The following is a 24,220-nucleotide window of genomic DNA, read 5'->3' on the forward strand; positions in this document are numbered from 1 at the left end:
GTACTATCCTTGTTTCCTTCTACTACCAACCAATCAATCAATTCCAGCACTCGCAACTTCACCAGACCCACCGTTTATTCTAGATCTACCACCACCAAGATGTCGAACACTGCTGAGAATGTTTCTGCCGCTACAAAGGACAATGTCGCTGCTGCCGGTGACAAGGTGAGTGTTGGAGGCTGGGTGGGGGGGAGTGATAAGTAACAGGTGCAACGCTCAGCGCTGGTGGAGAGAAGAACTCAGGGAAAGGAGTCCCTACTCGCCCTCTCCACGACGATGCAGTAGTAGCTCCTGCTCCACCCTGTGTGTTGTGACCCTCTCTCTGACCTTGCTCTCCCTTGCCCCTCCTGCCTCTCTCCCTCCCCCCGTCTCTCAGGTAGGCGACGCTGCCGCCTCTGCCAACCAGCAAGCCGAATCCCTCCTAAAGCAAGGAATCGACCTCGCCTCTTCCACCTTGCACTACGCTCAAGCTCAAGTATCCCACCTCACCGGTGTTGCTCAACAAAAGGGTGACGAAGCTTCTTCCCAAGCTCGTTCCGCTGCAGATGATGCTGCTGCTCAAGCTCAAGGAATTACAAATGCTGCTGCTAAAGAAGGTGAAAAGAGTAGCGCACAAGCTGAACAGACCTTGGGTGATTTGGTCCATCAGACTAGGGGATTCGTTGCTAATGTCTTGGACAGTGCAAATGAATACGTCAAGCCTGCTCATGGTGGGCAGAGCACTACTGGAAGTGGAGGCATTGTAGAGCAGGCTAGAGTCGTGGCTGGAAACGCCGTAGAGACGATTAGTCACATTGCTCGTGGAGAGTCAGAGGATGCTAACAAGCTCGCCAATGATGCTGCTCAGAAGGCAAATGACCTGGTCAACCAGGCTGCTGGAACCGTCAAGGACTACACCAAGTAGATGGACAAGGGTAGTGCAAAGTGACCTTCTGAAAGGGGTCCATGTTGCTTATGGCTTGGCGGATCTGAAATGGTATGCCATCTCCACTCTCGTCGGCCCTGGTTGCGGGCAGATGTAGAGCGGAAGGCGTTGGCTCGTCTCAATGAAATAGACTCTCATGATTTAATGCTCATTTGTGTGTGAGGCTGAAGGGGCGTCTCATTGCGCAGGCAGGCAGGCAGGCAGGCAGGCAGGCAGGCAGGCAGGCAGGCTCTCACTTCAGTCCAGGCACATTGATCTGGTCAATGCCATTCTGGTATGAGCATGCGCTATCGCTGCGCTTCACCTTGTGCAGGCCCTCCTACGCCCCTGTGCAGTACCCCGCTATGTCCCTCGGCGCCCCGACCCCATATCCTCCCAGTGTGCTCTCCTTTCCCAGCAGCCTCCGTCTCCCCACCAGCACCAAAGATAGCCTGTCCCTTTTCCGCCGCCCACCTCCCTGCCTCTTCCACTCGCTCCCGCGGCCCGCTCGATGCTGCTACTGCCACTCCCTCTCTAAGCTCTCCTTCCTCCGAGTGCACAGGCGGCGGTCGCAGGCTCGAGCTGACTCTGGCTTTGCCCTGCCGGAGCTCATTCGCACCTCTGATCAGAGAGCCCACTTCGCCCGAGGAGCTGGACTTGCTGCTGCTGCTGCTGGAGGAAGGGCCAGCGACCGAGGAGTAAGATGGGTCGGCAGAAGCTAGATGATTGTGTGGTGCGGGAGCGGCGGACTTGTTGCGACGGAGGTGCTCTTGATCAGGTGTTAGCTCTTGGGTGAAGAGGGGGATGGAGCGCGTCCCTACCAGCCGGCGAATCTGAAGGGATGAAGAGACAAAGCAGTGCCTATCGTATCAGTATAGACCCTCCGTGACGCTGTCGACGATCTCCTCTGCTTCCCTGTCTTCTTGCCAACTCACCGGACTGAAGCAATGCTCTCCGTTCCCGTAGTCTTGCCAAAGCACCAGCCAGCCCACAGCCAGTATGCTCAATCCTCCCGCAAGCAACTGGCTACTTCTCTGAAACACCGACGGACGCGGTCCATCGAAGCGGTCCGGCTGGGTGATGCGACGAAGGTATGTCTCGGCACGCCGCGGTGAGGGCTGGCGTGAGGAGGGTGGAGCCGGGGGAGGAATGTGCGATTGGGGAGCGGCCCAGGGACTGTGGGCGGGGAAGGTCGAGGGATCGGCGCCGGCGCGGGGTGGGAGAGGGGCGCGAGGTGGACGTGGAGGAGGCATGGTGAGCAGAAGAGGAGGAGGGAGGATCTGCTCACGATGAGGCTACGATGGGTAGAGACTGTCACCAGGTGAGGCTAGCAAGGACGTAGTCAATCAATGGTCCTGCACTGCAAAGGACGATCTTCCACTTTGGCGGCTCTCGGCCGATTCGAATCTCCGCCTGTCTCCGTTCCGCTGACCTGCACAGGGCTAAGGCGGAGCAGAGCAGTCTACCATCGATGAGCATACCATAAGAGACTCCATTCCCCAGTCACCACGACCCAACGTAGTCATCTCCTATTTCTATCACCTCCTGCATCTCACTCTTCTACTCATTCCGCCACCAGCCGCAGATGTCGTCGTCAGGCGGACGCAAGGCGGGAACAGCGGCCTTGGCCAGTCACTCGAGCAATAAGGCACGTTCAGGGCCAAATAGGTGAGCATCCCCGCCGTCAGCAGCCATTTATCCCGATCGCACATTGGGCACTCCCACCATGACTCCCAAAGGCGGGAATATCTCGAAAGGAGATCATGCCCACCACACCCTCTCCCCCACCGTCTCCTCGTGTACTGACAGGCCGCCGTGTCTTCTACCGTGACCCTCCTCCACCCAGAACGACCAAAGCCTCGGGCAAACTAAAGATTCTCCCCGAGGAACCCGAAAGCAATACTCGTCAACCCACGGACAAGAACGACAGCGAGTCTTCAGATGACGATGATGATGATGACAAGTCGACAGAGGGAGGTGACAAGGAGGATTTGTATAAGAGGTTGGCTCATATCCCCGAGGGGAGTATGAGGAGGGATGCTAGGAGGTTGACGAGGAGGGGAAGGGCTACTTTGCCCAGGGTCACGGCTTATAGCACTGCAACGTGAGTACAGAATCAGACAAGACGGCTGGGCGAGTTCACCATTGACCTTGTCAGTTTGCTCCCCTTCACCATGCGTAGATCATATCGGATGAGGGAGCTTACTCGCTTCCTCCAGGCTCGTAGCGAATCACATCGCACCAACGTCATGACCTTTGACGAATGCGTCTACACTACCTACACCTACGACATCGTCGACGCAGCCCGCAACGGTGTCTCATCTTCCTCACAATCCCACCATCAGTCACAGAGGGATCGAGCCGCCTCTCTTACCAAGACGGGCGATCTGCTGGGCATACCCGAGCTCAACGAAGAGGCAGAAGGAGGAAGTGGAAATAGCCCCGAGGGAGGCAACGGCGCTGGGAACAACGGGACCTCTTCTTCTACCACCCTCGTCGACGGTACAACTGAAGAGGAAGAATCTCGCCGACTCGAAAAGGAACGGATCCGTCGTAGGGAAGAGGCTAGGAGAGAGCGCAAGGAACGCTTCACGGTGAAAGGAGCTCAACCTGAAGTCTTCTTTATGGAATACGGTACCATTGTCATCTGGGGAATGACATTGAGCGAGGAGAAGAGGCTGCTGAGGGAGATTCGGAGATTTGAAGTCGAGAAGCTTGCACAAGAAGATGTCGAGAGTGAAGAGCTGAATTGGTACTTGGCGGATTATAGTCGGTGAGTAGCCCCGTTACCAAGTACGCTTGCCCATGTCTGACGAGTCCCCTGACATTCTGCCGCCCTCCTTCTGCCGGTCATCAGAATCTACAACGATGTCATTACGCTCCGCCGCGGTTCAAGCTACATGACAAAACTCTCCCTCTCGCACGCCCTCGCCCAGTCAACAAAGATCAGCTTCTTCGAGGGGGTCATCGACAATACCATTGATACCACAAAGGACATTCCACAGAGTATTGCCGAAAGTGGAAAAATTGGAATGCCACCCGCTGAGATTATGAAGCAGATTGGACATGTAAGTGTTCACAGGACGGACATTGAGTGGGAATCGCTCGAGGAGATATGTACTCTGGATGAGAACCACTGACCATTTCCTTGACTTGCTCCCGCTCCCACTTCTCCTCTGACAGCTCTTTATCCTTCGAATGAACATCCACCTAGTCGGCTCCATTGTCGATTCTCCCGAAATCTTCTGGGCTCAACCCGACTTGGAACCTCTGTACAGTGCCGCCCGCTCCTACTTGGAGATTCCTCAACGAATCGACTTGCTCAATGCGCGAGTAGAGGTTTTGCAGGATATGCTACAACTACTCAAGGATCAGGTGACCAGTAGCCATTCTGAATGGTTGGAAATCATCGTCATTGTACTCATTGTACTGGAGATTATATTGGGAGTGGCGACGATGATTGTTGATCTCTACTTTGCTTGAGAGTAAGTCGAGGGAGCAAAAAACAAGACGTCAGAGCAAGTAGCCAAACAAGCAAGAATCTCAAGTAAAGGGGTTGACGTAGATTACAAAAGTGGACGTGAGCGAGGGGGGGGGGGGGGGGGGGGGGGGGGGGGGGGCCAGAGTAGTTTGTGCAATGTACATCTTTTTTTGTTTTCTCTCGAGTCGAATCGGATAATGATCGATATGCTTTCTTCAGTCCAGTCCAGCCTTGTCCGCCAGGTCTCACTCCGCTCCGCATCCCATCCCATTGCATCCCATCCCATTGCATCCCATCCCATGCCATGCCATCGTCTACCCTCAGCGTGCAGCCATCAGAGCCGCCACTTGAGCCAGTCGGCTCTGCCATGCAGACCGTCCCTGCGATGCCTTCTCCTCTGCTCCCTCTGCTGCTGCCGCCGCCGCCTTCTCCTCCTCCGACGATGACGAAGACGACGCTGGTGCGGTGGGGGAAGTCCACTCGACCCGACTGGACGTCTTGGCAGACCTCAACATGTGCGAAACAGTCGTCTCGGTGATCAACTTTCCTTGCTCTTCCTCTTCCTCTGCCCCTGCGGTCTCGCTGCTTTTTGTGAGCAGCGAGTACGAAGTAGTCGCGATGCGCTCGACCGTCTCTAGGTGTAGGATTGCCTTGGCCTTAGAGGCCTCAGCAGATGCAGCTTCAGAGTCGGACTTGGGAAGAAGGGAGAAGGAGAGGGGAGGAACCGCCTTGACTCTGCTCTTGTGCAGGAGGGGGGTAGGCACTCGACCATGTCGTGGGTGAAGAGCATGCTTGACGTCGTCGCCACTACCACCTTCTCCCTCCTCACCGTCTTTCTCGTTCTCGACTTCCTCCAGCTCGGTCTCCGCCTCTTCCCCTTCGGAAGCAAGTCCCTCGCTGATTTTCTCCCCTCCTGCGGCGCTGGAGCTAGACGGAGGAGGAGGAGGGGAAGGGTTCAAAGCCCTTCTGACGTACCTCCTCAGAGTGTTCAGGTAGTCATACAGACGTGGCTCCTTTTCGAGGGCCTCTGCGTCAACGGGGATCTTGACAGTCGAGGAGAGACGCAAGTCTTGCGGTACGTCGGGACAGAGGACGTCGACCTCGCGAGAGGTGGACCAGTGTGCCGAGGTGATCGTGTAGATGTGCTGAGGAGCTGCGTGCAGGGTTTGCGGAGCACGCTGGGTGGACTCAGGAGCTGATCCTTCCTCCTCCACGCTCCTGGAGGAGGGAGAAGACTGATCCTCCTGTGGAAGCGCTGCCTTCCCGACCTGCTCTGCGCTCTCTGCCTTTGAGCTCTCTGAAGACTTCGACATGAACTTTTCCTCGATATCGATGTGTAGTCTCCAAATGGCCGACTCGTCTTCAGTGTTCGCTGGCCGCAGCCGGTACACTAACCTCAATACCTCGCGCTCCCCGGCAGCTTTGTTGGTATCCACTAGCTCCGCCAATTGAGCAGACATCGCGCCAGTACCATCAACAGGCAGGTGCGGCAATCGATCGTTGATCCAGTAAGGCCGCCTGGGATTCCGGAACAAGTCGCTTTCCTCTTCGTCAGCCTCTAGAGGGGGCCGACGTCGCAGCCATTCGAAAGCGGTATCGAGTGTCCAATACCCACTTAGGGGAGGATTGAGGAGGTGCTGCAGATGTGCCACCGCTGGGTCTTCACTTGTGACCTCACCTGGGAAGACGAGGTTGCCCACTGACAAGGCGTGCGTAGTGCTGGCCGCTTCAGGCTTGCTGAGGTGCAGACGGTCGGCCTGCTTTGCCATTGACTCCAGCTCGAGCCTTTCGCCTAGCCAACTCCAATTCTCAGCGGGCTCCAGAGAGGTGGAAGTCCGCCCAGACGAAGTCAACATGTCTAGTCCGACAAAGGTCTTGCTCATCTCATCGCTGCCTGCGGTCCGTCCTGCTTCTCTCACTCTGGCCAAGCGGTACACGGGCGTATCTTCCCCTCCCAATGCCACTTCGGTCATCCAAGGCGTGACGGAAGGCGTAGCTTTGGGTAAGAAAGCAAAATGCTGCAAGTCGCCTTGCAGAAGCGCATCGTCGTATGCTGGATCCAGAGGGGATGGCTGAGCGTACGATGCTAGAGGAGTGGGGAGCTGAAAGTATTCAGCTTGGTAAGCCGCCAGCTGTAGCTGAGCTTGAGACAGGTCATATTCCGATAGCGCTGTGAGTCTTAGCCCTGGAGATCCACCGTGAGCCGCGTCGGCCCTCTCGATGACTGTTCGAGTCCGAGCGGAGATGGTGCGGACGATAGCGGGGTCAAGAGCTTCGACCCGTACCTGTAGTGGCAACTCCTTGACCTCGATAGCCTAAGCAGTACGCATGGAAAGGCAACTGTGAGCTATGAGGGAGACAGAGAGGTCACGAGACACCGCCCTGGAGCTTACCTTGCGGAACAATTGCATCCTCTCGTCCAATACCGACCCAAGAGCCTTTTCCTGACCTGAAGCAACTACTGCGTACTCCACCGCCTTGCCATCCTCTGTTTTGGCATCAGGCTTGAGCGTCAATCCCGTCTGCTGAGCCAGAATTCCCAATGAATAACCGCCATTGACAAGCAGCAGAAAGAGCTCCGTCTTGCTAACCGGTATCCTCCTGTCCACCCGTTCTTCCTTTTCCACCCTCTGTCTCTCTTGTGGGCTCAAGAGGTTGAATTGATCCTTTAACAGCACATTGATCAGCTCCGTCTTCTTCGCCTGATGAGAAGTGGTAAGGCCTGCCGTCTTTGCCAATTGTCGCAATTGTTCCACTCCTAGCGCGGCAGAAATCTCATCAAAAGTCCTCTGCCAAGCAGCATCCTGCTTCGCCGCCTGGAAGGCGCGCTTGTCCTTTACCCTCATGGGAGGGATCCTGGGAGCGCGAGGTCTGAGCTTGCGAAAGTCCTCGAGGGTCAGAGTTGCTCGGGGTATCCGCCGTCGTATCAGCTTTCCAGAGGCAGTTGCGCGGTACTCGGCCGCTATGGCTTCATCGAGGAAGCCTGCTCGCTTCAGCTCAGATTTTGTCACCGGCGAAGAGGACCCTGCAAGCTCATCCTTCTGAGCCTCTGTCGATTGACTGGCGGAGGCTCCGGCCTCAATCTTCTCGGCTGGAGCTGCAGCATCGCTGTAGTATCGTAGTCGAGCAGAGGCAGGATGGCGTAAGCGGAGAGGAGTAGGAGCGGCGCGGGGGAGCAAGGCAGAGGAGGCGTGGCCAGAGGAAGAACTAGCTTCGCCCCAAGCTCGACTTAGCCTCGAGCCCGCACGACAGGCCATCGACGTCGCTGAAGGAGCCTTTGTATCCCTCGCAGAAGGTTGAGCGAGGGACGAAAATAGAGGAAGGGGGCAGGAGGCAGTGGAGGGGTGCTGAGGTCGGCGTGTTGGAGTAGGAAGAAGTCGAGGAAAGGAAAGGAGAGAAATTAGCACAGGAACGCCGAGGCGGAAGCTCCAGTTGACCCGCGGCGCTGGCCGGGCGAGTAGAATACCATGGTCCGAGCCATTTGGCACCTCGTGCTATCCTTCCTTCCTTCCTGCCAGTTGCTCCATCTGGCGTCACCTTCTCCCCCAACGGCACGGCGACGCAGATGGCTCCTCCTTCCAATACGTCTGCCGCAGGCAGCCAAACAGCCTTCAATCGTACAGAGGTAGAGGACTTTCTCAGGTTGAGATGGACGGCCATCAATAGTCGTGAGTAGAGCTCTAAGTCTTGTGCTTGTACTCCCGCTACCTTCCTTTGATTGATGCTGGCTGTCTTATGGCGTCCCAGAGTCACCACAAGTCCTACAAGGTCAGACTAACAGCAGCGCAGGAGGGGCCTCGGGAGGAGGCGCCAAGAAATCGGCATGGGCAGACGCTGCCAAGGGTGAGTCTTCAGGCAGCGTTGAAGCCCTACTTGGCTTGGCCAGCCCTTCTGATCATTGCTCCACTCGGCCTGCCCCCAGTCTCCGGCGCATCCTCTCCAGCTCCAGCCCATTCCGCCTTTGCATACAACCTCATCAAGGCTGCCAATGCTAACGTGGCACCTCAGAAGTAAAGGTCGAGGCCTCTCCCTCCTTCAGTGATGTACAAGGCAGAGTGAATGTGTACTTTTAGATTGAACGATGAACAAATACATGAAGGCGAAGATATTACAAAGGACGTCAGAAGCGGAATGAAAGTGGTCGGGACAAAGAGGTACAAGCGCGAGCTTGGATCCTATCGAAAGCACGAGGTGACTTGCGAAGCACGCGGCCAATTCTACGAACCAAAGTTGAGGATACCCTGTCCCCTTTCCGGGTCATCCAGACGTACTACGCGCACCTCTGGCCCGAACTTCACATTCGCCATGGCCTGTGGGGTGATGAGGACATACTGAACATTGTACGAAGTCTTGGCCGTGTCGATGAGCATTTTCATAGAAATCTTGCGATTGACAGCGTCCATAAAGACATCGAACTCGTCGAGACATCGGATGGGACAGCCAATGGCCTCCCAGAGGGAGAGCAGGAGACAGATGGTGGAGAAGGACTTCTCGCCTCCCGAGAGCGACTTGGGGTCCTTGCTGAGCTGAGAAGCTCCTTTGCCTCCACCTGCAGTGTTCGATGGGCGCCCGCCGTTGGCTCCATTGCTGTCCTCCGTCTGTACCTTGATGCTCAGCTTCTGCGCGTCATGGTTGAAGTGCAGGGAGCCAGTATAGCCTCGAACAGAAAGGTGGTAGGTGAAGTTGCTGCGAGCACGGAGGGAGATGTGTTGACGGAATTGTTGCCACATCGCCAATCGTAGCGACATCGCATTCGTCAAGGCCCTGATGGCAGCCTTCATGTCATCGAGCTCTCTCTTGGCTTCGTCGTAGGCCCTTTGACGACTGCGATATTCTGCCACCACTTGTTCGAGGGAGCCACCGCCTTCTCTACGAGCGCGCTCGATGTTCTTCTCGAGAGCTTCAATCTCGCGTTCGTAGTACTCGGTGGCTCGATCAGCCTTGACCCTCTCCCCGTCGGTGTACTCGTAGGCCTGCTCAAGGGCATGATCTAGGTCCATTTGCTTGTCCGCCTCCTGCTCCTCGAAGACCTTCAAGTCGGCCTGGTGCTTCTCCACAGCCGTCTTTCTCTGCTTCTCAGTAGCTTGAGCCTGCAGTCGCTCCTGAACAGCTTTCTCTAGCTCATGCTTGACCGCTCCTGCCTCGTCAGCAAAGGCGTCAATCTGCTTCTTCAGCTCCTCGGAGCGCTCCACTTTCGGTCGAAGCTCTTGTTCCACCTCCTCTTTGCGAGCTTGAATTGCAGAGAAGGCTTCCCTGGACCGGTCGAGTTCTTCGCGCGCTTCTCTCCTAGAGTCCTCTAGTGCAGCAACGTTGGCAGGCTCGTCCTCACGCATGTCTTCCTCGATCTGGTGCATCTCATCCTTGGCCTTTGCTAGCTTCTTGGCAATCATACTCAGACGTTGACGATTGGTTCTCACGCCATCCTCCACCTGCTTCTTTGCGGCGGCAATGTCCTTTAGCGCAGCATCAGCTGCCTGAATTTTCTTTTGCAGTTCGGTGCTGTGAGCCTGTGCTTTCTTCAGCCTGTCCTGTACGTCAGACGATAGGCGAGGAGGGCCTTTGTGAGGATTGAGAGTAATGGTTGTACTTCCGACCTGACCACCACCAATCCTATACATGTCTCCAGAGAAGCAATACCTGACGTTGCGAATGCTCTGACGCATCAATTCGTCACCGTCGACTCGTCGATCGACTAGAGCAGCTGCTTCGATGTGAACAGAGTTGACGAGTTGACGCAGGACATAGTCGTTCTCGATCGAAAGGACCCGAAGGATCGTGAGGACACCCTGCGGAGCTTCACCGCTCGAGAAGTCAAAGGCCTCGTTAGATCCCGTGAGAATGACGACATCGCTTGCGCCATGCCGGCGTTTGAGCTCCTCGAGAATCTTTCGGTCGTGATGATCGACAACACAGAATGCATTGAGCGTATTACCAATGACGCTTTCTAGGACCGGGGCCCACTTGGGATCTTTCAGCTTGACGTATTTGCCGATGGGACCGACTGGCTTTTGATGCCATCGCCCTTCGGTGTTGATGCTTCGTAGCAGAGCAGGAACGCTAGCACCATAGGCCTCCATAGAATTCTTGCTTGTCGCAGCCAGTCGGCGACAATGTGCCTCCATCTGCTCAAATTCATCTCTAGCACTGTTTCTTTTTGCGACTGCCTCCCCTTCTTGAGCCATGATCGCTTTGATCTTCGGATCGGCCTCTCTGAGGTTGTCACGAATTTCAGCCTCTTCCACCTCTAGAGCATATCTGCGCTCTTTGGCATCACGGTGCTTGGCATCGAGGGCGTCCCTTTTGCCCTGGTTGTTGTCCGCAAGTTTCGCAGCTTCCTCGTCGATTCGCCGTTGGAGGTCGTCGGCAGTCTTCATGAGATTGGAATACTGAGCGCTTTGGTCTTTCTCCTCGTTCCGTGCCTTGATGAGCTCCCCCTTGAGTGCTCTGATCTCGCTCTTGATCTGTTCCCTCTCCTGCTGCAAAGGAGCAATACGATCGCCCTCGTTCTTACCGCGATTCTCTATCGTTACGATCTTCGCGTTGAGCTCTTCTCTCATTCCTCGAAGCCGCTCGAGGTCCTTCTCATTCTTGTCGAGCTTTGATCGGGACCTTTCCGTCTGTTCGTGTAGCTTATCTCGCTCCCGCTCTTTCGTAGTCACTTGCGACCATACGAGCATGTTTTTGTGTTCTTGTAACTTCTTGTGCTGATCCTTCTGCTTCTCAACCAGCTGATAACGGCTGGCAGCTTCTCTAGCGGCATTCTCCAAATCGGGCAGAGCCTCTTCCTTCTTTGCTACTGTCCGCTTCATCTTCATGACATTGGTGTTGATCATCTCGTACTCATCGGAGAGTTGCTTAAGCTGAGTACCTCGAAGGAAGAAGTCGTACATCTCTCCTGAGTTTGACGAGCTCAGGAACTGACGCGCCGAGTCTTGCGTCAAGACATTCATCGGGTTGTCCACTTGGATGTTGGTGTGATCGCAAAAGGCATTCAGTTCGTCCCTTTTGCTTGACACCATCTTTCCCTGAGCGTTCTTCATCTTCCAGTGACCACCGCCATCCGCGTTGATTCGTCTCTCTACAATGATTCGATCACCGTAGACATCGTGCTTGAATGCCTCAGGACCCTTGTTCTTGATCCAAAGTACAACTTCAGCAGCACTGCTACCCTCTTTGACGAAGCTCTTCAAGCTGTTTCCTCGGTTAGTCGAGGCAGCCTTGCCTCCCAGAGCAATGGTGATGCCAGTGAGCACGGCACTCTTCCCACTTCCATTGTGACCGATGATAAAGTTGACTTGTGAGCCAAGGGTGACCGTGAGTCTCTTGTGGCACATAAAGTTGACTAATTCTACCCTCTCTATGACACCCGATTCAGCTACGTGCCCGCCCTGGGTGTGAGACTCCTTGACGATCCGATCCATCTCTTCGAGCTCAGCACGATCTTGATCATCATCGTCCACTTCGTCCTCTGATGATGCCTCCACCCCTTGCTCGCCGTCCTGTCCTTCCGCCATGGAGGCATCTGCTTCAGCTTTGACGACGGGTGAGTCGCTGACGTCCCTCTCCGCTTCCTCTTCGTCTAGTGTGGTAATCTCGTCATGCCTGGCCGATGAAGGAGGTTGGCGGTTGCTCTTCTTGCGCCCTCCATTGACAACGGGAGACTCGGCTAGGATGGAGTCTGAGCGATTACGCTTGCGCTGAGATGATTGAGACAGGGAACAAGTTTTCCGAAAGGTCAGCAGAGCTCATGATATCTATCAAGGCCTCTTGTCGGCATATACTCACGCTGAGATTGGGTGATGAGGAAGGGTCGGCATCCTCATCGTCCGAGCCTTCGCTGGGTGGCCTCTTGCTAGGAGCCATGTGGGGGTGATCAGGGGCGTCCTGGCCACGCTGCTCTCAGCTGAGAAGGCACAGCGCGCTGATCAGACCTGCGGATGAGAAGGATGGTGTGGTATAGCGATGAGAGTGATGGTGATGGTTGGTGTCGGAAGAGGGGGCGGAGCGGAGCAGTGGGTGGTGTGCGTTGCCTCGCGTCCGTCGCGCTGCCTGCATGTCTCTGGTGTCGCCCTTTCCGCTCGCGTAGAGAGTCGAGTCTGAGGCGTAGGCTACACCACCTTCTTCTGCTGACGACGAGGACCTCGACCCACTACCGCACACACACGGCTCACACAGCATGGTCGCACCTACAGCATCGTCCTCTACATCTGCCGCGCCGGTGTATGAGCTGCCATGGTGAGATTGGAGACCGATGACGACCAGCGAAGACTGGGTAAGGCGTAGCTGACCTTGCCTCCTCATCCTCGTCCTTTCGCTTGCTCAATGGTAGGGTGGAGAAGTACAGACCGCTCAAGTTGGATGACGTGGTGGGCAACAGGGCGACAATAGAGCGCCTCAAGGTGATAGAGCACGAGGGCAACTGTCCCCACCTGATGATTTCGGTCAGTAGCAGCCTATACAGTGCAGGACCATGCTCAATCCCTCAGCTGCTGACAAGACACCCTCATGCACTCCTGCCTCTCGTAGGGCTTGCCGGGTATTGGAAAGACGACGAGTGTACACTGTCTTGCACATGCGCTACTGGGAGATGCTTACAAGGAAGGAGTGTTAGAGCTCAATGCCTCCGACGAGAGGTGAGTCTCTAACAGAAGGATGAGCATGATCTGCGAAACTCTCTCTAACCTTCATGCCCGTCTGCCAACCTGACCTGTTCAGGGGAATCGACGTCGTCCGCAACAAGATCAAGAACTTTGCTCAAAAGAAGGTCTCTCTCCCTCCAGGCAAGCACAAGATCATCATTCTTGACGAAGCCGACTCGATGACTGTAGGCGCGCAGCAGGCTCTCAGACGAACCATGGAAATCTACTCGAATACCACGCGCTTCTGCTTTGCTTGTAACCAGAGCAACAAGATCATTGATCCCATTCAGAGTCGATGTGCGATTTTGAGATATGGGAAATTGAGCGAGGAGGAGGTGATGAAGAGGTTGCTGGAGGTGGCTGCTTATGAGAAGGTGAGTACGCTCTACCTGACACTACCTGCAAGGGTCAAAGTCGCTGAATGGTCATATCACCCTTTCCCTTGCTCCGCAGGTCGAGTACACAGACGCGGGTCTAGAAGCTCTGGTCTTCACCTCCGAGGGGGACATGCGTCAAGCCATCAACAATCTCCAATCCACCTGGACCGGCATGGGTCTCGTTACCCCAGACAACGTCTTCAAAGTCTGTGACCAACCTCACCCCATTCTCGTACGGCAGATCCTTGCCGCGTGTCAAAAAGGCGACATCGACGTAGCAATGGAGAAGCTGGATGAAATATGGGGAAACGGATATGCAGCAGTGGATATTGTTACGACGCTCTTTAGAGTGACAAAGACGATGGATTCACTGCCCGAAGCGTTGAAGTTGGAATTCATAAAGGAGATTGGATGGACACATATGCGCATCTTGGAGGGAGTGTCGACGGTGATTCAGCTGGGCGCATGTCTGGCAAGGTTGTGCAAGATGGTGAGTGAAGTCAAGCAGACGTAGACCTAGACGGGTGGACCGAGGGACCTGCGCCCTGATGAGTGAAACCTGACGACAATCCCTGCTTGCCGCCTTTCCACTTCCTCCAGCAAATGAATCCGAGCCACTTTGAATCACTAAAAGCCTAAGAGACTCCGTCATGTAATCTCCAAACTGCCTCTCGTCTCCCGTCCTGCCCTGTCCTGTCCTGTCCTCTCGTATGACCCATCATCTACTTCTAGCAATTGCGATTCGCAATCCACAATCCGCAATGATCATCAGCTTCAGCTCCAGCTTCAGCTCCAGCTCTTCCCTTTTCTCACTTTATCAACTGGCGCTGAGCATTGAGGCATTGAGCATCGAGCATTGAGCATTGAGCATCGGGACAGTGAGACATTGAAAAAGGCCTTCAGATTGCTACTACCACCATCACCACCATCAACATCATCGTCATCTCTGAGCATGTGTGAGTGTGTATGTATGGAACAAGAAAGAGAGAAAAAAGGGGGGAGAGGGAGAGGGATGGAAGAAAAGCGTCCCCTCCCCCTCTCCCCCTCCCCCCTTATTGGCCCCCGTGCCTCTTGGCCCGCATCCCGCATCCCTCACCCCATCCCTCACCCCACCTACCTTGCAAGTCGTCTAGTCTAGTGACTAGGCAGATGACCAAGATCGAGGGTGAGGCAGGCAGGGGGAGAGGGACGGAGAGAAGAGGGGAAGAGGGGCAAGGGGGGCAAATTTCTGGGTGTTCTGCTGTTGAGATGAGTTGAGTTGATGGGACTAGACTGGACTAGACTAGACTAGAGACGAGAGGAGACAGACACGAGGAGACGAGACTAGAGAGGAAAATCGACATCGACGATTGAAAAAAAGAAAAGAGAGACAGGGGGAACGTGCCACGACGGGATGCGACGCGATGCGGCCGCGACAAAAGGAAAAGTCCAAGTGAGGATATGAGAGAACAGAACATTGTAAAGTGTTGGATATGTAGTGGGTGTGAGTGTGAAGGTGCATAGCGGGTCTAGGGTCACTGAGCTCGGATGCAAGAGATGGCGCTCTCTTGCCCCCCCTTAGGCCTTCCTCCTTGTCCGCAATTGCCTAGCTGGCCATCCAGCATAGACTGCTCCCGCTTCTGCAATCTCTCCCGAAGCCACAAGGGTGTGTTCCAGAAGCATAGACCGAGGCTCCATCGATGCTCCCGATAGCAGACGACTTCCACTCCTCATTGCGCATCCGTCTCCCAGCTTTAGCTTGTTGAGGGAGAAGCGTCCTCGAGAATTGATGTGTGCTACAATCGAACAATCGTCAAAGGAGACATTGTCGCCAATGGTGATGAGGTCGGGCTCGGTGACTTGTAGAGAAGGCTTGCCACCTGCCCATACGGACACATTCTTGCCGATGGTGGCTCCCAGGGCGCGTAGGTACCAGACGGCATAGACAGTTCCACTGATGACACCAATGAGGTGACCACCGTGTCCCTTGCCCAGGATCTTGGACAGACTGAGGTGCAGCTGCCATCGCTGACAGTAAGAGCTCTTGTCCCAGTCGTATCGTCCTTCTTTCCTCCGGCCGATGATGATCCATTTGGTGACAATGACCCATGCAAATGCCAGGATACCTTGCACGCCCAAGATACCAATGAAGCAGACGGCAATGAAGATGTAGACGAAGCCCGGGCGGAACCAGTGGTCGTTGATCAGCAGCGGTGCGCTGTCCTCGTAGGCTTCCCGCACAGCGTTGAGCGCCAAGACGGTACCGACGGCAGCTGTAGCCCAGTAGCAGGCAGCAATGATGGCCATGAGAATGTTGATGATGACAACGACGATGTAGGGAATGACAAAGTAGTCTGCCTTGCGCTTGTAAAAGGCACGACCAAAAGGTGTGATGGTTTCATCAGCACCGCCAACGAGACTGTCCTTGTCTGCTGCTGCTCGTCCAAAGCTGACGGCAGCACCATTCTTGGCTCCCATCCAGACGGTCTGCTCCTCGTAGAATCCGTTGCGCACAGCGAGAGCACCAGATCCCATGACACACTGCTTGCCGATGGTGACACCGGGCAACAGCACGACTCGGTCAGCAATCATGGCGCCTCGACCGACTCGCACACGAGACCATCCGATGCTGTCCGAGGTGAAGACTTCCGAACGAGATCCAAAGACGACGTCGTCTCCGATCTCCAACAGCTCCGGATCAGGACAGTAGATTCCGGATCCTGGCCAGTAGACACGCCTGCCCACCTTGGCGCCCATGGCACGGTAGACGGCAGAGGTCATTTCGTAGTGGGTACCAAGAATGGCCATGGCACGACGGAGATTGGGCTGCGACAGGAGCTGCGCGTTGAGCCAGCGACGGAAAAGCGCAAATTGGGTGGCGTTTCGCATCGAGCCTTCCCTGTTGAGACCCATGACCCTCTTGATGATGATACCCAACAAAAGGTTGATGAGAGGAGGCATAGTCGTTCGTACAACTCGCGCGACGTAGTGCCAGGCGATACGTCGAGGGTAGGCGAACCAAGCAATGACGCCTTTCACGGTATCGTGGTGGCTGAATGAGAAGGGCTGCGACAGAAGCATGAAGAGGGCGGCGAACCAAGGGACGTAGCAGGCAAGCTTGACCAGAAGCAGGATGGGGGTACCGACGAACCAGATGAGTGCCTTGTTGGGCTGAGGTGCTGCGCTACGGTTGTAAGCGGCGTACGCGTCCGAGGCTGGGTCTTCGTGCGAAGAAGCCTGAGGACCCCAAACGGTTCCATCGGCGAGACGAGCTCCTGGCGAGATCTGAGTAAAGGTGTTGATCACACAGTCTCGGCCGATGATGATTGGCTCTAGCCTGAAGTAGCCGTCTCGCTCAACACAGAATCCGCGTACCAGCGACTTGTCGAGCCGTGCACCATCGTGAATGGTGATCAGATCGTACTCGCCGAGCTTGACGAACTTGTCAATGATGACATCAGATCCAATTGACATACCAAGCAGGCGGTAGTAGGTCTTCTGCAGTCCAGGTGTTAGACCGAAGAGACCCTTACCGGAAACCTTGAGCGACTGGTTGACGATCCACCACCGCAAGTGGTAGTTGCACCACATTGGATACTTGCCAGGTCGGTAACGGCCGATGACAATCCACTTGAAGGCAATGGCGGTAAGAGGGCAGATGATACGCGAAGTGATACGAGCAACGATGACGGCAGCGAGCAGCACAGCGACTCGCTCCCAGAAGACGTCGTCGATGTAGTATGCTGAAAATGCTAGACCGTGCAGAATGACAGTCCATGTCCAGGCAGCTTTGAGGGGGTAGAAGAACAGGAAGGGAAGGAGCTGAATGAACATGACCCATGGGTGGGTCTGACTGCGACCCTTGTATCCGTGGGTGGCGAAAGCAGGCTCGTCGTCATCGTCGTAGCGATGAGCACCGGTGTACGATGCAAGACCTGCAGTCTTCTCGTCCATGTAGCCATCCATGTCATCTTCGTCATCGTCTCCGCCTCCAGTCTCCTCGTCAATGAGGTCAGCAATGCCTGCGACGGTCGAATTGTTGAAGAGACTCGAGACTTCAACATTGGCACCAGTCTCCTTTCGGATCAGGTGAACAAGTCGACCGAGCAGCAGACTGTTGCCTCCCAGCAGGAAGAAGTCAGACTCGGCCGTGATTGTACCGCTCTCCGTGTCCAGCAGGCGAGCGATGATATCACGGACGACCAATGCAGTACGGGACATGGCAGAGGCGTTTTGCGCCCTGACCTCCTCCTCCATAGTCTCAAAGTCGATCTTGCCGTTGATCTTAGCCAGAGGCTGTCGGAAGACGTGGAGTGGGTTGGGGACGACGTAGCCGTGTAAGACCTGAGCGAGGGCTCGGTCGATGTCCGAAGCATCGTAGTCGACGTTCTCTTCCACCTGGATGAAAGCCTCAGGGGCACCATCACGTCGCTGTCGCACAGCAGCTTCCACGATACCAGGAATGCGGTAACAAGCACGCTCAACGGCTCGCACATCGATGGTGACCATGCTGCACGGGATAGGCTCGGAAAGGGGTACACTCTTGTCTGGGGCTCGAGCCTCGTAGTGACGTTGGAGAGGGGGAATGTCATCGGAAAGCGGGCCGATATTCAGACGTGTGCCGAGCTTGATACGCAGGGGCTTTCCTGCCTGATTCTTGGGCAGATCGTCCATGTAAACTGCTGCGAATGGCCATTTTGAGGGATGCAGGAAGGCTCGTAGCAAATTCTGCAGTTCAGCGAGACCTATCCGCGGTTGGTTGGGCACAGGAACAATGACGACACCGATTGTCTCCTGAAGCACATTGTGCTCAATGGAGAAGGCGAGTGTCTGCTTGATACGGTCCTTGGCGGCCTGCATGATCGCCTCTTCGACCTCAAAGGGAGAGATGACTTCACCACCCTTGTTGATAATCTCCTTGGATCGACCGGTGATGTAGAGGTAGCCATCGGCATCCATGTGACCCATGTCACCAGAGTCGAACCAACCTTCACTTGAGAAGGCAGAGGTGTCGAGGGGCTCAAACGGATCTGTCGACGTCTCGTAGCCTGAGAATGTAGGCAGTCCACGAACAGAGACGGCACCAGTCTGTCCCACGGGCAGCTCTCGCTCGCGGTTGAAGGGGTCTCGGATGGAGAGATCGGGACCGCAAGCAACACCTGAGCATCCAGGACGGTCGAGCTGGTAGTTTGTGGGGGGCGAAGCAATGGGCATGCACTCTGTCATACCGTACGATGGCAGAACTGCGCATCCACCAAAGGTCTCCTTGAGCTGAACTGCTAGCGATGGCAGAAGACCACCGGCAGCGTTACAGATCATGCGAACGCGCAAGTCTCGGGCGGGGTCCATGTTGTCAGGCTTGGAAGCCAAGATGGCGTGGTGCATGGTAGGGGCCGCGTAGTACCAGGTAGCGCCGAGCTGCTTTGCTAGAATCCACCACATGTTCGCGTCGAAACCTGCGCACATGATGGCGGAGCCTCCGGAGAACATGGGGGCCCAGAGATTCCTCACGATACCACCGACGTGGAAGAGGGGCATCATGTTCATGTTGACACTCTCTGGCCTGAGATCCCAACTCTTGGCCACACAGATGGTACCAACGATCATATGCCTGAGCGAGTAAGGCACGACCTTCTTCTTTCCTGAAGTTCCTGATGTGTGTAGGACGAGAGACTGGTGCTCGAGACCATGCAGCCTGGATGGCCTCTTGCCGCGTGTGGATGCGAGACCGGATGCACCGAGCAGAGACATGTCAAAGAGACCGGCAGGCCCTGATGCCCTGTTCTCGACAAAGATGATCTCCATACCCTCTTCGCGACTCAGGGCCTCACAGTCCAGTCGGTCTGCTGCATCCCTGGTCGTGACGACGGCCTTTGCTCGTAGACGTACGGCATCGTCACGCAATTCACCTGCTGTGCAAGCGGCGTTGACAGGGGCACAGGTGTGGTATGCTGCTACGGCTAGGAGGGCGATGGCGTTCTCCGGACCTGTGGGCAGAGCCATCATGACTCGATCGTTGGGACCGAGTTGTGGTCCATTTGTGGGGAGGACAAAGTTGGCAATGAAATCTTTGATGGTGCGGTGGTCGATTGGTGGACGGTTGAGATCGGGGGACCAGAGGGCAGGAGCGGTGGTGGAGCAGAGGCAGTCTAGAAGGGTCGTGGCTTTGCCATTGTCGGTGACATGCTCTGCCATGTGATCACCCAGAGAACGTGTCTTGGGTGGCTCCGGGAGGGAGTACATGAACTCGAGGGGGAAGGGATTGGTCGCCATGATGCAGTGTGGCGCGTATGGGGGGGAGGAAGGGGTATGCCTAGGAGTGAAGTAGGAAGGTATTGGTTGGCACTTGCAATGTCGTGATGCTCGCCAAGCACTGTCCACGACTACCACGTAGGATGAAAAGGGCAGGCAGGCAAGGACGATGGATCGTCCAGACGCGCAAAGCCGACCTCGAGGTTAGAAGTCGAGGAGTGGTAGGTTGCTTTGAGTCGCCTTGAAGTGTGGGCCTGTAAAGAGTGTGGGGACTTGCTCGCGGTGTAGGTCACGGAAAGGGCCGAGGAATTGTTCGTTATTGTGCGTCGTCAGTCTACTTTGCCAAAGAGGGACCGCCGAGGAGATGGGCGGTGTTGAGGTGGGGTGGGTTGCGGTGCGGTTGGAAGCGAAGCGAAGCTGAGGAGTACCGGCGCGCTCGATGGCGATGGTGTTGCGACTCTCCTGACTGGCTGGCTGGCTTTCACAAATGTCCGTCAGGTATGAGACTCTGGGCGACGGGAATGCGTAAAGGGAATCGCGACTATGCGAGGACGAGGGACGAGGAGGATGAGTGCGGTGTATGGGTAGGATGGAATCAAGTTGATTGCTTGCACGTCGAGAACCTCAGCGAGGCGGCGGTGGTGATGACACTCGGCGAGTTGGCTTTGGTTTGTCGGCTTCCCTGGAATCGTCGACGGCACAGGGGCCAGAAGGGGCGGGGCTGAGGACGTACACACACCCACACCCACACACGCGCTGCCGGGGGGGAGCGGCAAAGGACGAGGCTTGCAAGGGCGCGCGGCCAGGACAGGGGGCCCACGCCGCCCATCGGGCACCCCGCCCCTGTCTGTCAGGGACGTGGCAGTGCCGTGCGCCTGGCTCAGCATGCGCCCGTGGCAGCCAGACCGGCATCCCTCATTGCCTGCAGGCTTGAGAGGACACTGCTCCAGTGCCTCGCCTCGACTCCCCCTTTCTTCGACGGCAACAAACAGCGCGGCAAAGGCAATCCACCAGGGCCATCCAGCCACACATCTCTCCCGACCCCAGCCAGAGAGGGACAGAGGCGAGGCGAGATTGGCCACGGCTTGCCTCCTTGCCTGCCCATTGTACCACCTGGCCCACTCCCGCTTGTACCGAGACAGAGAGAGAAGGTCCTGTCGCTGGCCTTGTCACCCTGCCATTGCTCTCTCATCCCGATTCCGACACCCTGTAAGGAGGCTCAGTAGGTTGCCTAAGTCGCCGGAGCAATCTTTCATCGTCTCCCCTCAGTCTCCCTCTAAGCTCGCTACAACGACTGCCTCATACAGGACCTGAGGCAGGCAGAAAGGAAGGTCCTGGTGGTCAGCGTCATATGCAACGCACTCCTTCTCTAGCTGCGTGTGCTGAGAATATCTCTCTTTCGAGGGGAAGATGAGGCAAGCGTTGCACCCCCCCTCTCTCCCTCTGCCTCTCCCTCGGCCTTCTTCCCCTGTCCCCGCTCCCCCCCCCCTTGCTTCCCTCCAGCGGCATCTTGGCATCGCCCTACATTTATTTATTTTACCTCTACCTTTACCACCACCGCCCTTGTGCCGCGTCAGACGCGTCAGGAATGTGTCGTGCGCCCATCATGCACCTCGGTCGGTCTAGTTCTCAACTTAGGGAAATTTGCCGAAGCGGAAACCCTTTGCTCAAATTCCCCCGAGGGCTGAAGAAACCGCGTGGGTGATTTTCGCCTGAACACAATCAGAGCAGGAGTGAGCAAGCAAAACGGGGTTCAAGCAGGCACGGAAGGGATGCAGACACATAGGAGAATTGCCAAGAAGATCGCCAAGACTTGACCGGGCTTTTCGAAATATGCAAGTGGCTCGCTATGTGTGTGTGTGTGTGTGCGTGTTTGTACGGGGGTGGCATTCAGACCTTCTCCTTCCCTCGATTCGCAAGGCCATTTGGCTAATAGGTCCGCTTAACGTGTTTGCCCGCCTGTCATGCGCTTCTCTACACCGAGGTTGGGTCAGAAGCGATCATAGGGTTTAGGAGACGGGCGGTGGGATAATTTACGCAAGTACCTCCCGGAAGACCGCAGACCCGCTTGGCCTTGAACCGACGGCTCAAGCGGCTCCTCTACCCGAGGCACCAAGGGTCGCACTCGCAGAGGCGGATGAGCATGTGGCACTTGCAGCCGAGAAGGGTCCTGCTCAGTGACTACCTGCACTCTATCAGCCAGGCGCTCCTCCTGTTCCTCCTCAGAGCCTTCGGAACTCTGACTTTGGCTGCCTTCCTCGTCTCTCCGCTGCTGCTGCTCCATCATCATCGCCCTGTCCTTTTCCCCCTTCTGCTGCCAAAAGTGCATCGTCGCCTCGTCGTCCTTGCGCTCTCTCCTGGTCCGTGTGCGGAGCAAATACCAGTCCATGGACATCTGCACAGCAATCTCTCCGAGCATGACCGAGGCCAAGATGGGCATGCCACCATTGATGATGCCCCAGGAAGGGTAGGTAGAGTAGTGCAGGTAAAGGATTTGAATGCAGAGGAGCATGATGCCTGTACCAAAGCGAATGGTGAGTGTGGGCAGTCGAGCTCTGATGTGAGCCTTCCCAGCTTGAAGCCCCTTGATGAGACAGTCGCAGATGTAGATGACGGCCACGGCGCAATAGACGTACTCGAATTCAAAGAGCTTGTCGAGGATTAGACCATCGACCGTCTGCACCTTTTTGAGCGTATCGACGTATTGCATCAAGCCAGGAATCTGACTCTTTACCGTCGGTCCCACGTCTGTCTCGATCAGAGGTAGGGCAGACTCGACGAGGGCCAGGGCTTGCTCCACCGAAGGGATCCAAGCGCCGCTGAAACCTTGAATCACAGACATGACTGCATAGACGTGGGCTTCTGGCGAATTCAAGGGATCGTTTTGAGGTGGGCGGTAGAGTGTACCATTCACCTCCTGCCCGAGCAGACCGGCAATGGCCGTTGAATTGACTCCTGCGTAGAAAGGGGTGTTGGGCAAATATCTGGTTGGGGCATGTAAGAAGGTCTGGAGAAGTGGTACATAGGCCAGTGGTCAGACGATACTCAGTGATTGTCGCATGTGCTACATGAACTCACAGTGACGGCAGAAAATGTGTTGTGAAAGGCGATGAGCCTCCTGAGCCCGATGATGAGCAGCGCAGCCGCCGCAAAGTAGATGATGTGCACGTAGCTCCACGTCACAATCAACAAGGAGCTCCGATTCTTCATTTCTATTGCAGCATCGCGGTAGTAAGTGATGAATGCGCAGCAGAGTATGAGCACAGCAGAGGTAGTCTGCATGACCACATCTGCGTCCCAGCCATCATTGCGTACCGAGTGCACCGATGAGCCGTCAAGAGGCTTGATCTTGAGTCCTGGCGCCAGTAGATTGAGGATTTGACCGAGTGAGCTAAACCCCTCGCCCAAGATGACAATGGCGAAAAGAGCCAGACGTTCACAGATGTGCGTGTGACGAAGGGAGCTGAATTGACATTGCCATTCTGCTAGGAAGATGAGGATCATCTCGATGATAGTCGCAAAAGCCCAGACTATAAAGCGGTCGGGCTTGTAGTGATCTTCCTCCATCGACATGCGGCTAGAAAGGGCCCAGATCATGCACTGCGTATCGAGGAGGGGATTGTCAGTGTCAGTCGAAGGGTTTCGATCGGTCACCGTTCAATAGATACGTACCGCTACAGCGTTGGAGGCAAAGCCAACAAGTGGTCCCACGCTTCTCCTCACCGTCCTCGTGACGGAGGTTCCTCCGGGACTTTGCCCAGTCCCACCAGTCGCCCACCACTCATGCCGGATTGCGTCGACAGTGATGATACCATAATCCAGCGCCAAGGAAAAGCGATTCAATGCGTAAATCTTGGAGAATGACCGGAAGTCTCCTCGTGCAAATTGCCCAGCTGCTGTCGTAAAGGCGACATATACCCCGATCTGGAAGAGGCGAGTGAGTATTTGCGAGCAGTATACGAACTTGCTCTTCCTCATACCGAGGCGTGTTCGGAAACGGACGTCGAAGAGGCAGTGGGTGTACCAGGTCCTGGGAGGGTCAACAAAAGCGCGGCTGTCAGCCACACGATGAGTGTCCGAGGGAGGTCACTGGTTTGCAACTCACCACCACAACAAGACAAAGTAGCCCAGAAAGCCGCGCACCTCGGCCATTGTTGAAATGTCAACTGCGCCCGTGTACACTGCCAAATTTGCCACAAAGAGCAAGTCGAAGAAGAGGTCTTCGAAGTTGGGCTGTCTTGTGAGATCCTCTGATTCGAAAGTTGCGATGGCGCTGTGTGGATAGGGTCCGACACTCGAAGGCGAGAAGTGAGAGATGCACAGAGGTCTCTGTGGCGGTGGACCACATTGCAGTGGACTGCGGTGCACCGGTGGGGTGCCTCCTAGGAATGATTGTTGTGGTGGCTGGCCAAGAGGGGAGCGCGCCATCCCGGTTCTGTGCGCTTGAATGGGCTGTTGACGGGAGATGCCGTACACCTGCGGGTAGTAGGCTTGAGCAGGCCGGCGATGCATATTGCGACGAGAACCTTGAGGGCTGCGTGCATTCGCAGGACACCCTGGGGAGTGCCCAGGCGAAGCATGCCGAGAC

At 55.8% G+C, this 24,220-nt stretch overlaps 7 protein-coding genes across 7 annotated transcripts; 3 read left to right on the forward strand and 4 right to left on the reverse strand.

Moving 5' to 3' along the window:
• The first annotated feature begins 3 nt into the window (after nt 1–3).
• On the forward strand, nt 4–1,084 carry BCV69DRAFT_284045 (hypothetical protein). The gene is made up of 2 exons (XM_025492907.1): nt 4–165; nt 377–1,084. The coding sequence occupies exons 1-2, from the start codon at nt 100–102 to the stop codon at nt 902–904; spliced, it is 594 nt and encodes a 197-aa protein (XP_025346573.1). The 5' UTR covers nt 4–99; the 3' UTR covers nt 905–1,084.
• A 615-nt stretch (nt 1,085–1,699) lies between these two features.
• Nucleotides 1,700–2,260, reverse strand: BCV69DRAFT_38175 (hypothetical protein). Its single transcript, XM_025495236.1, has one exon. It carries the CDS (start codon nt 2,155–2,157, stop codon nt 1,774–1,776), a length of 384 nt encoding a protein of 127 aa, XP_025346574.1. The 5' UTR covers nt 2,158–2,260; the 3' UTR covers nt 1,700–1,773.
• A 154-nt stretch (nt 2,261–2,414) lies between these two features.
• BCV69DRAFT_284046 (DUF155-domain-containing protein) lies at nt 2,415–4,460 on the forward strand. The gene is made up of 5 exons (XM_025492908.1): nt 2,415–2,572; nt 2,751–3,008; nt 3,087–3,677; nt 3,762–3,972; nt 4,088–4,460. The coding sequence occupies exons 1-5, from the start codon at nt 2,490–2,492 to the stop codon at nt 4,385–4,387; spliced, it is 1,443 nt and encodes a 480-aa protein (XP_025346575.1). The 5' UTR covers nt 2,415–2,489; the 3' UTR covers nt 4,388–4,460.
• Nucleotides 4,461–4,705: 245 nt separating this feature from the next.
• On the reverse strand, nt 4,706–7,642 carry BCV69DRAFT_300245 (hypothetical protein; the record flags this gene model as incomplete). The annotated part of the gene is made up of 2 exons (XM_025494439.1): nt 4,706–6,700; nt 6,779–7,642. The coding sequence occupies 2 exons, from the start codon at nt 7,640–7,642 to the stop codon at nt 4,706–4,708; spliced, it is 2,859 nt and encodes a 952-aa protein (XP_025346576.1).
• A 4,919-nt stretch (nt 7,643–12,561) lies between these two features.
• BCV69DRAFT_287952 (putative RFC4-DNA replication factor C, 37 kDa subunit) lies at nt 12,562–13,915 on the forward strand (the record flags this gene model as incomplete). Its single annotated transcript, XM_025493596.1, has 5 exons — nt 12,562–12,620; nt 12,715–12,826; nt 12,912–13,018; nt 13,101–13,398; nt 13,478–13,915. The coding sequence occupies 5 exons, from the start codon at nt 12,562–12,564 to the stop codon at nt 13,913–13,915; spliced, it is 1,014 nt and encodes a 337-aa protein (XP_025346577.1).
• Nucleotides 13,916–14,597: 682 nt separating this feature from the next.
• On the reverse strand, nt 14,598–19,889 carry BCV69DRAFT_38574 (hypothetical protein). Its single transcript, XM_025495239.1, has one exon. It carries the CDS (start codon nt 19,651–19,653, stop codon nt 14,959–14,961), a length of 4,695 nt encoding a protein of 1,564 aa, XP_025346578.1. The 5' UTR covers nt 19,654–19,889; the 3' UTR covers nt 14,598–14,958.
• Nucleotides 19,890–21,385: 1,496 nt separating this feature from the next.
• BCV69DRAFT_38617 (hypothetical protein) lies at nt 21,386–24,182 on the reverse strand. The gene is made up of 4 exons (XM_025495240.1): nt 23,738–24,182; nt 23,305–23,662; nt 22,711–23,232; nt 21,386–22,639 (listed from the first exon to the last, which is right to left on the reverse strand). Exons 1-4 carry the CDS (start codon nt 24,142–24,144, stop codon nt 21,623–21,625), a joined length of 2,304 nt encoding a protein of 767 aa, XP_025346579.1. The 5' UTR covers nt 24,145–24,182; the 3' UTR covers nt 21,386–21,622.
• Nucleotides 24,183–24,220: the final 38 nt, after the last annotated feature.

The sequence above is a fragment of the Pseudomicrostroma glucosiphilum genome, assembly GCF_003144135.1.
Source record: "Pseudomicrostroma glucosiphilum strain MCA 4718 unplaced genomic scaffold BCV69scaffold_11, whole genome shotgun sequence".
Taxonomy (NCBI): Eukaryota; Fungi; Basidiomycota; class Exobasidiomycetes; order Microstromatales; family Microstromataceae; genus Microstroma; species Microstroma glucosiphilum.

Coding starts and splice junctions, on each gene's coding strand:
- BCV69DRAFT_38617 (XM_025495240.1), bottom strand. CDS start 24,144: ATGCATCGCCGGCCTGCTCAAGCCTACTACCCGCAGGTGTACGGCATC. Junction 23,233..23,304: donor TTGCCTCCAACGCTGTAGCG/GTACGTATCTAT, acceptor CTCGATACGCAG/TGCATGATCTGGGCCCTTTC. Junction 22,640..22,710: donor ACACATTTTCTGCCGTCACT/GTGAGTTCATGT, acceptor CCACTTCTCCAG/ACCTTCTTACATGCCCCAAC.
- BCV69DRAFT_38574 (XM_025495239.1), bottom strand. CDS start 19,653: ATGGCGACCAATCCCTTCCCCCTCGAGTTCATGTACTCCCTCCCGGAG.
- BCV69DRAFT_284045 (XM_025492907.1), top strand. CDS start 100: ATGTCGAACACTGCTGAGAATGTTTCTGCCGCTACAAAGGACAATGTC. Junction 166..376: donor TCGCTGCTGCCGGTGACAAG/GTGAGTGTTGGA, acceptor CCCGTCTCTCAG/GTAGGCGACGCTGCCGCCTC.
- BCV69DRAFT_38175 (XM_025495236.1), bottom strand. CDS start 2,157: ATGCCTCCTCCACGTCCACCTCGCGCCCCTCTCCCACCCCGCGCCGGC.
- BCV69DRAFT_284046 (XM_025492908.1), top strand. CDS start 2,490: ATGTCGTCGTCAGGCGGACGCAAGGCGGGAACAGCGGCCTTGGCCAGT. Junction 3,009..3,086: donor ACGGCTTATAGCACTGCAAC/GTGAGTACAGAA, acceptor CACCATGCGTAG/ATCATATCGGATGAGGGAGC. Junction 3,973..4,087: donor TTATGAAGCAGATTGGACAT/GTAAGTGTTCAC, acceptor CTCCTCTGACAG/CTCTTTATCCTTCGAATGAA.